Here is a 10,362-nt window from a genome sequence, read left to right on the forward strand (position 1 = left end):
CATATGAAGCAAACCGACTAATCGAGTCTCTCCACTCGTGTCAACAAATAAAAAACAAATAGCACATCCTCAATCCATAATTAGCAAAGATAACGCCTACTCTCTTCTCCTATTTTCTCTCCTTTGTTTATCTTTTATCCGGATATGATCCCGTTAAACCTACCCCAAATAAACACACACTACTGCTAATTAGGATTTAGTAATAAGATATGTAAGCAAAATCCCACCACTCCAGCCACCACGTGTTACTATTCCACGTGTTATCATCCCATTCCCTCGTATCTCCCCCACAACTCGCCATATATATGCGTCTCCGCTCAACCAAACTGTAACCGTGGCAACTTCCCCTTCTTTCCCCCTCTCTTTCTTCATCTCCTCCCATAGAAATCTTCTTTCCATGGAAACTGAGGAGTTCCCTACCAAGGTGAACTTGTCGACGAGGAGGAGGTTTGCTGCCTCTTTTGGATCCCATTTAAAGGAGACTTTCTTCCCCGACGACCCCTTCCGCCAGTTCAGAGACCTGCCGGCATGCGGCAAGGCATGGACCGCCCTCAAATATTTCGTTCCGGCGCTTGGATGGGCTTCCAATTACACCTTTGCCAAGTTCCGGTACGACCTTCTCGCCGGTATCACCATCGCCAGCCTTGCGATCCCGCAAGGAATTAGCTATGCACGCCTCGCCAATCTTCCTCCCATTATTGGGCTATGTAAGATCCTCCTTTCTTTTTCTCAAAAAAAAAAAAAAAAAAAAAAAAAAAAAATCGGATCTAACCTTAAAGGCGGGATGAGATATTGCTTGCATTTATGTACCTTCGTTTTCTACCTGCTTTCTTTATCGTTGTAGATTCTAGTTTTGTGCCACCTTTGATCTATGCGATCTTGGGTAGCTCAAACAATCTGGCGGTCGGAACCGTTGCAGCAGGCTCGTTGCTTCTTGCTTCGATCATTTCGGTGGAAGTCTCACCTTCTGGCAATCCACAATTATACTCTCAATTATTCTACACAGCGGCCTTCTTCACCGGAATTCTTCAAACGGCTTTGGGGTTCCTCAGGCGAGAATTCATTCTAATGGATCGAACACATATTTTATGAAATTATTCTATGGAACAATCTTGATGAAATATGAGTTAGTATCATTGCAGACTTGGGATGTTGGTGGATTTCTTATCCCGGTCGACCATCACCGGATTCATGGGGGGTACAGCGATCATCATAATTCTGCAACAGCTCAAAGGCATGCTCGGATTAAAGCATTTCACCACCAAGACCGATCTTGTCTCCGTGATGCATTCCGTCTTCAAGTATAGAGATGAGGTCAATCTAATGACAAACTCTGCCTTTTCCCCCTTTTAGAAGAAATCATAGTTCCACCTCTCTTCCTTCCTTCCTTCCTTTCTTTCGTTCGTTCTTTCTTTCTTTCCTTGAGAAAAAGGCGGCAAGCCGCACTGTTTCAACCTTTCCTTGACCTTCTTGCTTTCTAAATAATAAGAGGTTTGAGTTAAAAGTTAACCAAAACGAAGAGTTCCTTCTCTGGGTTAGAAAAGATTTCTTTTTTCCCATTTCATTCAAACGTATGGATAAGATAAATCTTTTGTTTTGGATAAATAAATTAGTACAGCGAAGCAAGGGACTGGGCCGGTTTTTGCTGCAGGTAGGAATTACCGAGTCCAAAGGTTTCCACTAACCGATCAATCACCTGATCTAAACCGTCTGGTCCATAGATCTAACGTCCAAACCATACAGATCGAATGGCCAGGAGAATCGGATCTGGTGGCTTATTGAACGGTCAGAAATGATCCATATCCATATCAGCAATCAAATATCATTGACGAGGATTAGTTGATTAAGGCCAAATGTTCAGATATGCCGCCGAATCAGCTCTCTATCCAAAGGCTCAGATTCGTTGATCCCAGCAGCGTGACAGGTGGCATGTTGCCTGTTTACTCGGACCAATAGAATCCGTATTTATTTGCTAGTTTATTATTCTTGGATTTTGTTTTTATTTTGTTGTCAGCGAGATTTTTTTTGCAATTGATTAAGTCCATCGTGGCGTAGAAGCATGGATGCGTGGCGTGGCATTTAAAAATGTTCTTGTTTGGACGGTCGCGAAGCAATCCAAGTACAACCCAGATACGGTGGTTAATTAGCCATAGCTAGGCCCATGAATATATTCAAGACCAGTAGAATCTGTACTTCTATCATATCTTATATAATCTTCTTTTTATTTTTTCGAATATATAATCTTCTTTGTTTATGTTTCAGTGGAAATGGGAGAGCGCAGTTCTCGGTATATGCTTTCTTTGCTTTCTACTTGTAAGCCGGCATCTGGTAAGTATGGAATTTAACATAGCCTATTCTCTAATCTTTTTTTTTTTTCCTTTTCACCTTTCCATATTCTTCTATCAAAAATTAAGCAGCAATTATACGTAATTCCTTTTGTCTGGAATAAATCCAGAAAACAAAAGTTCCAAAGCTATTCTGGGTCTCAGCAATAGCTCCTTTGCTGGTGGTGGTACTAGGAGGCATTTTTGCTTTTCTCGTCCATGGAGATGATCATGGAATCCCTACAGTTAAGTGTTCATGCCTAATTATTTTCAACACTTATAATTGAAATTGCATAGTGTTTGTACTTATACACGTAGAGAAACCCCATACATAATTTGTCCGATGTTGCCATATTAGCACATTAGGCCCTTAGTTTGTAATCTTCGTATGGAATTTGCAGCAGTTTACAGATATTAAGATAGTCAAGATTTTTTTTTTTCTTTTTGGAGAATAGTCGAGGTACTTTCTGTTATCAAATTTCATATAGTGTACAAATTTTTATATATTCTTTATATGTATTTGTAATATAAGGATCCAGGGATCTACCTCCTCCCTCCTCTGCCTCTACTGGGCCATCTTCTTTTCCAAATTCCAATCCATGGGGATCGCCGCCGGTTTTCCCCCAGAACTGAGCCATCCACCGATCACTTTGGTCCTCCAAAACCTCTGAGTAAGGCCGCTTCAAATCATCCAGCATCCGAGGAGGGATCGCGCTTCGATGCCGGAGCCCTTCTTTTTCCCAAGATCTTCCACTTTTTGCCCTATTGCCCTCTAGCTTTCCTTTCCATGCACTATAGGGGAAAAAGTTGCTTTCTTTTCCATAATTCTCTTCCCATTTTGTATTCTTATGACTGATTTCAAGGAATTGTTAAGGGTTCTCTTGTTCTCTATATTCATGCAATATTTGATTCCATCACTGTACACCCTAAATCATTACAAGGTTTTGAAATTTATGGGCAATTCGTACTCTTCCTCGTTAATTCAACTTAAATGAATGCTTTGATACCGCTTGGTTACACGAGAAATAGTTTAGGTTTAAAGAAAGGGGTTTGAAGTTCATTGAGGGAAAATGGGAGAAGCATATGCAGTTCAAATAACAAAGCCAAGATATTTGATGATTGATACTGTAACTCTGATGTAGATTATTCTCGAAAAGTAGACATGGCTTCGTAACTTTCTTTTATTTTCCTTTTTGTTTTTTTTAGAAAATCACTTGATGACCTACACTAGTTACCACTCTAAACCATTGCCATCATAAATAGTTGAAGAATCTTTTACATGGCAACACTTCTTCGGGAACGAAACAATAATGGCTTTATTTACGAACAAATTAAAATGCATCCTGTCAATAATACTTTACCTTTTCTTTTTCTTTTTCATATCTCTTTGTACTAAATATGCATCATCTTTATGTTTCTGGTGGCAGGTCGGTTCTTTGAAAAAAGGACTCAATCCGATATCCATATCGGATTTAAAATTCCAGTCTCAGTATCTATCTACGGCCATCAAAGCAGGATTGCTTTCGGGTTTCCTGGCACTAGCGGTAAAGAACAAGATTCTCTCCTCTGCAAAATAAGGTCGTCTGTTACAAGCATTTGTAATTACCATCTTCAACTTTTTATTTCAGGAAGGAATAGCTGTTGGAAGGAGCCTAGCATTACTGAAAAATGAACAAATAGATGGGAACAAGGAAATGATAGCTTTTGGGATGATGAACATAGTTGGCTCTTTCTTTTCATGCTATCTCACAACTGGTAAGATTTGTCACTTTAAGTTTATATCTATCACTGGCAAAAGTCAATCCCAACCCATATCTATGGACTCGTTTAGTTCGTGGGAAAAACTTTTGTTTTTAGAAAATTATAAGTTATGTTCTGAAAATAGAATTTTGGTATGTTTGATTGAACATGGGAAAGTGACTTAGTGCAGAATAGCTTATGTTTGGTTGAGTCCCCATTTTTTTGAAAAAATTATGTAAAATATCTATTATATCCTTAGTAAATATAAGACCATACTTTGTTACTCCTAAAGTTTATATAAATATAAATATAATATTAATGTATTATGATATAACATTAGACCATAATAATTTATTATATTAATATAATACAAATATATATTAATATTATATTAATATTTTAATACAATAAATTTATTAATATAGATATAAATATTATATTAAATTAATATAAATATTGATATATTAATATAAATATTATATTAATATTAATAAAAATATTATATTGATGTAAATATTAAAATAATATTAAAATATAATAAATATTAGAATTTAATATTAATATTATATTCATATAAATATTAATATAATATTACAGCACTATTTAGTATTTCATCCTAAACATCCATTAATATTTTGCAAAATTTTATCCATGGATCTTAAAAAGATATTTTGGAAAAGAAAAAAAATATCATCACTTCTCATTCTATGGGAAGTGTTAAAACCTACTTCCCTACTTCTCATGAAATATGGGAAGTGACTTTCCATGGGAAGAGCTTTTTCCACTCTCTCTTTTTAAAACTCCAACCAAACAAGAGGTCCCCTCTCCACTTTTCAGAAACTGCCTCTTCCCTCCTTCACTTCTCATCAACCAAACGAGTCCTATAGGAATATTGGATATGAAATAATGTTGAACTCTCCCAAATCATAGCACTTGTACAAATGTTCTTTCCAAATGGTTCAGACAAGGCTGTTCTTGCAACTCCATTATTTGACATGACAAAATTCATCATCCTCTAAGTTAGAAGACTTATAAATCAGTAGGTTTCATCTGCCACTGTTTGCTATATTCCTTGGTGTGGTATCTAGCATTACCACAGAAGTTTAATGAAAACAAAATTAATTGAATGTGCTTGTTAAAGTTTATTCAGTTATGCTTTTGCTATATAGATATTTTCCCCCTCTGCAGCATTCTTATAGAATGGCGGATGTGTCATGCCAGGGCCCTTTTCTAAGTCGGCAGTTAATTTTCATGCGGGATGCAAGACACCAATGTCTAATGTGGTGATGTCAGTTTGCATAATGTTGGTGTTGCTATTCCTGGCTCCTCTCTTCGAACACACGCCTTTAGTGGCTCTATCAGCGATCATTATAGTTGCCATGATTGGGCTTATTGAGTATGAAGAGATCCACCACCTCTTCAAGGTGGACAAGTTTGACTTTTGTATCTGCATGGCTGCTTTCCTTGGGGTTGCATTATTCAACATGGTTGCCGGACTTGCATCATCTGTAAGGATCTTTGGCTACCGAGCTATTTCAATTTTCATCACTTGTCTATTGGTTTTGAGAATTCTACAAATGAGGAAATATTTTGGAAAGAAAGTAGCGTTACTTGCACTACAATATCCATAATAATAACAAAGTTACCAAAATTTTCCTACAACTAGATCAATATCAGCTTTTTGGTTATATTTTCATTGTATAGATTTCACTTGTGTCGTAAATCTTGGTTATGGGATTCTTGTCCTTAAAATCAAATTTGCTTCGGTAATATAATATTATGTAGGATCCATATCTTTTTTCACCAAATAAAAAGATCCATACCGAATGGGAATACCTGGAATGAGAGAAGTGAAAGATCATTGAGATAGTAGTTTCAAATGTAGCTGTGCAACTTCATTATCTATTTTCATATAAATGGCCAACTCTATTGCATTCATGGACCAATCATTTCAAAACATTGCTGTAGCGATCGGCAATGCACTTTGAAGACCAAATAGTGTAGTTCTGACGAAAAATTTGTGTTTACTACCTAGGCAAGTAATTACTCATTATTACTATCAGTTCTAGTAATCTATGTTGTCCTTCTCACAGGTAGGTTTGTCAATATTAAGAGCATTGTTATATGTGGCTAGGCCCAATACTTGCAAGCTTGGAAACATAACAGGAACTGCAATGTATCGTGACATTGAGCAGTATCCAAGTTCATCTAGCTTCCCTGATATCCTAATCTTACAACTGGGTTCCCCTATCTACTTTGCAAATGCTGGCTATCTAAGAGAAAGGTAATAAAAAACGTGCTTTTACTAGTTCACTTTTTCCCTTCCACTCTTACTAGTGCCCTGGAACTGTCAAAGCATTTTATGTGTTAATGTCATTGTTTTGTCATCACCAGGATCTCAAGATGGGTAGAAGATGAAGAAAGTATCATCAAAAAGGATGGGGAAGATCTTCTATATGTTATTCTTGACATCGGTGGTAAGCCTTGTATGCTTGTGAGGGTACACCAGCAGCATCTTGAAAATGATTTGATCAACACTGATTTTTGGACCACTTAACTAGAGCAAGCTTTAGCTCCGTTACCATGTGAAGTAGGGTATAGGCTTTAGGGATGATCATAACTACTCAATTTGGCACTCCAAAAAAGTGGAATTGGGATTTACTTAGTTGAACTTGAACAAAAGAATCTACCATAAGTACTAGACCAAAAAAAAAAATTTTTTTTTTTTTTGATGGAAATACTAGACCAAGATTTCTGTACTGTTATTTAAGCCTGATTTCAATACATTCTTCTATCTATTGGCTAATTGGACATAATTCACTCATGCCAGCTTGAACACATCTCATTGATTCAAATAGAAGCATGACCACTTATTTATTACACTGTCATATTTTGAACATGTAAAATGATATAGAATAACTTGTGTCACCTAACTATGGTGACAACTAATGCACACCATTTACCAAGTAATTCACATGCATTGTAATATATGTTTGATGCAAGGCAGTGATGTTATCTCTTTGTAGTTAGCTGAGTCCTAACATTATAATATACGTTTGATGCAAGGCATCACAATTACTGATACAGCAATGTAATCCACTCGTATGATGATCACATACAATGGCATATGTACATGTACATTCATGCCATTTTAGTCAGGTGGATCAAATTCCCATCTACCCCTTATTTCTCTACCACACCAACCAAGTTCATATAAACATTTCAAGCACTTATTTTCCTTCCTTGATTGCCCTTCCTCCTCTTTACTCAAATATCCATTAATTTAATTTCTTTATCTTATTTTCTGAATACCATTGTTGCAAGTGATTGCTGACAAGTCTCCGCCTCTGCTTCTTCCTCTGTGCATCTGTCATAACAAATATGCAAATCAATCCATGTTTAAGCTTTATTAGCTTATTTTTGCTTGTCCATTCTCCAACAAATATTTAAGGCTCAGGCTCAGATTGCAATCTTAACCTTGCCTTCATACTTAGCTTATGAGCTTACTTTGCTGTAATACGAGCTTGCTTGACTTGTGGCATTTCGGAAAAGAAATAAGCAGTGGCTGAGTAGCCTAGGCACCATTACTTCACAGTGATAATCTCGTATTCAAATTCTATTATGTTGTGTTGATGGGAAAATGTATTGCTGCTATATAAGTAGGCATATTACACCTTATTTTCATGCTTTTTGGTATTGACAGGGGTGACATCTATTGACAACACGGGCATTGGGATGCTAAAGGAAATCCATAGAATTCTCAGCAGAAGAAAAATTAAGGTAAGCTTAGACAAGCGGGACCTGAAACCAATCTCCAACCTTGTAGAATAAGGCTAAGCTCCTTGCAATCGTTTTTGCAGATGGTTATAACAAATCCGAGGTTAGAGGTGGCAACAAAGTTGGTATCATCAAACTTTATCGACTTGATTGGAGAGAATTGGGTGTTTCTCTCTGTCAAGGATGCAATTACAGCCTGCCGCTATGCTCTTCAGGAATCAGGAGAAAAGGGAGAGGAAGCATAGGAAGAATATTTGGAGCAAGTATAGGACATTATAAAGCAAATGTATGATCCTCAGATTAGTACATGCGCTCTGTCAATTACATGCGGTCTGTCAATAGCAGCTGAGGTCAAATGTCATTGGATATTGTATGATGATATGTTTCATAAGTAGGCAGGTTTTATGTATGTGAAGCATTTTCAAATGGCAACGACAAGATAGATTTTGAATATGTAGATTTTTACTTAAAAATATCTTCTTTTTTTTTTTCGTGAGATTTGAATGGTGGATAATTTATGGTGGGTTACAGAAATATCTTTTATTATCAACCCCCCCTCCCTTCTCCAAAATGAAAAACAGAAAGAAAGGAATAGATGTTAAGATTTGGGGCATATCCTTTAACATGTGTTTGTGAAATTTTGATATTATGGAATGCAGCAGATAACACAATAACAGAGTCATTCAAACATCAACATAAAATTAAAGTTTGATAGCCTTCAATCATATGCACATAACTATGAAGCTAAACAATGCTACGGGTTGACAACTGCATAAAGAAGAAGAAGAAACAGTGGGAGGGAGAGAATGATTATAAAGGAAAGTGGACTGATGGGAGGGAAAGAATTAAGGTGGCTTGTTAGATGTAATTCTTTGTCTTCCCTTTATCTTTCCTTTCTTCTGTCATATATAAAACTTACAATTATGTTCAAATTAGTTACACCAGTCATCAAGATTAAGGTGAACTTCAAATGGAGGTCTTATATTTTTTGTTATAAATGTAGTGCTAGTTAAACTGTAAGTTTTGGGTTATATATTTGTTAATTAGATGGATGATTAAATGGAATCATCTTCGGGTCCATTTGGTTGGGGATAACCTAACATGTGAAAATAAATTTCATGTCAAATTATCATGTTTGGTATGAAAAATAGAAGAGAGATGGTAAAAAATTGATGAGCCTCATATTTATTTTCAGGAGATAGAAGGTAAAACAAATATTATAAGGGGGTTAATATTTTTTAACTTTTCAAGTAATGATAATCCATATGTGACAAAAATACCCCTAATATAGCTGCATATATAATTATTGAATTTATTCTGACGTCTTTCCAAATTCATTCAATAAAGAACTTTGATAAAAAAATTTAAAATGGGGATTTCGTTATGTAAAAGGCTATGTGATTATAGTCACTATATTAAAATTGATGGAGATGACAAAGCTATCATAATATTAAAAAATTATTTTATATCGAAGAAAATATTTGTAAATTTTGTCATATTCTCATATAGGATTACCTGCAATCAAACGTAGTAATCTTTTTCCGATGTCATTTTTCGAAATAATTTTTTCACTAATCAAATGTAGTAAAAATTATTTTCCTTTGCAATCATTTTTTCAAATAAATGATTCTCAAAAATTATTAAAATACCCCATAATCTGACACCCCAACCAAACGGCCCTTCATGTTTATGAACAATTCCTACATGTCCATATGCAATGCATGTGTCTAGGTTAAACTTTATTTGAAAAATAAATGTTGCAGGTTCACATATTATTCTCTCTCAAATTATCACCATTCTTTTTTAGAGCTACATGGAATCATGGCCATCCATCTCATGCTCTCATTTTTTTTTGTTGGTTTTTCTTTTCCCTTGTGGCTTGTGTCTAGAAGATTATGTCCCTTCTTTTTCCTTCTATTATTTTTTTTCTTTTTCTTTTCCTTTCATGACATGCGTCACATTGCACGCGAATTGTCTTTTTAAGATAGATGGATCTAATAAGTTATGACCAATGTAGGGATGCAAAAAAAAAAAAAAATCTTTCATATTTATACAGTAAGAAGGCAACAAGAGAAGTCCAATAGAATAATTTATGACATGTATAGTAACCTCAAAATAATTTTATAGTGAAGGAAACATGGGACTATTTATCCTAATATATCTGTGTGCATAGGCCATGGGGGGCTTCCATCATCACTATCTCCATATTTTTGATTTGCAAGATGCAAGTTTTACATTCTTTAGCCCTGGCATCGCTCTATGTATTTTTTTTCAAAATTCTTTTGATAATACAAGTTATCAAAACTTAAAAAGATATATATATGATTTTTTGCATGTATGTCCTCCTAAATATACAAAATTATATGAATATCCTTATAAAATTACTATTTATATGTATACCCTCATCAAATACTTATGTTATATACATGTATATATTTTTTTTCTTTCTTTTTTTTGGCATATGTATGCATATCATTCAACACTATTAAAAAATAAATAGTTTAAATTAAAATAATTAAAA

At 35.2% G+C, this 10,362-nt stretch overlaps 1 protein-coding gene across 1 annotated transcript; it reads left to right on the forward strand.

Annotated features, from left to right (window-relative positions):
• Nucleotides 1–320: 320 nt before the first annotated feature.
• LOC105043754 (probable sulfate transporter 3.5) lies at nucleotides 321–8,294 on the forward strand. The gene is made up of 12 exons (XM_010921799.4): nucleotides 321–707; nucleotides 845–1,052; nucleotides 1,143–1,314; nucleotides 2,263–2,328; nucleotides 2,456–2,569; nucleotides 3,752–3,868; nucleotides 3,953–4,079; nucleotides 5,286–5,572; nucleotides 6,158–6,348; nucleotides 6,459–6,541; nucleotides 7,768–7,844; nucleotides 7,925–8,294. The coding sequence occupies exons 1-12, from the start codon at nucleotides 398–400 to the stop codon at nucleotides 8,084–8,086; spliced, it is 1,914 nt and encodes a 637-aa protein (XP_010920101.1). The 5' UTR covers nucleotides 321–397; the 3' UTR covers nucleotides 8,087–8,294.
• Nucleotides 8,295–10,362: the final 2,068 nt, after the last annotated feature.

Source organism: Elaeis guineensis, chromosome 2 (genome assembly GCF_000442705.2).
Source record: "Elaeis guineensis isolate ETL-2024a chromosome 2, EG11, whole genome shotgun sequence".
Taxonomy (NCBI): domain Eukaryota; kingdom Viridiplantae; phylum Streptophyta; class Magnoliopsida; order Arecales; family Arecaceae; genus Elaeis; species Elaeis guineensis.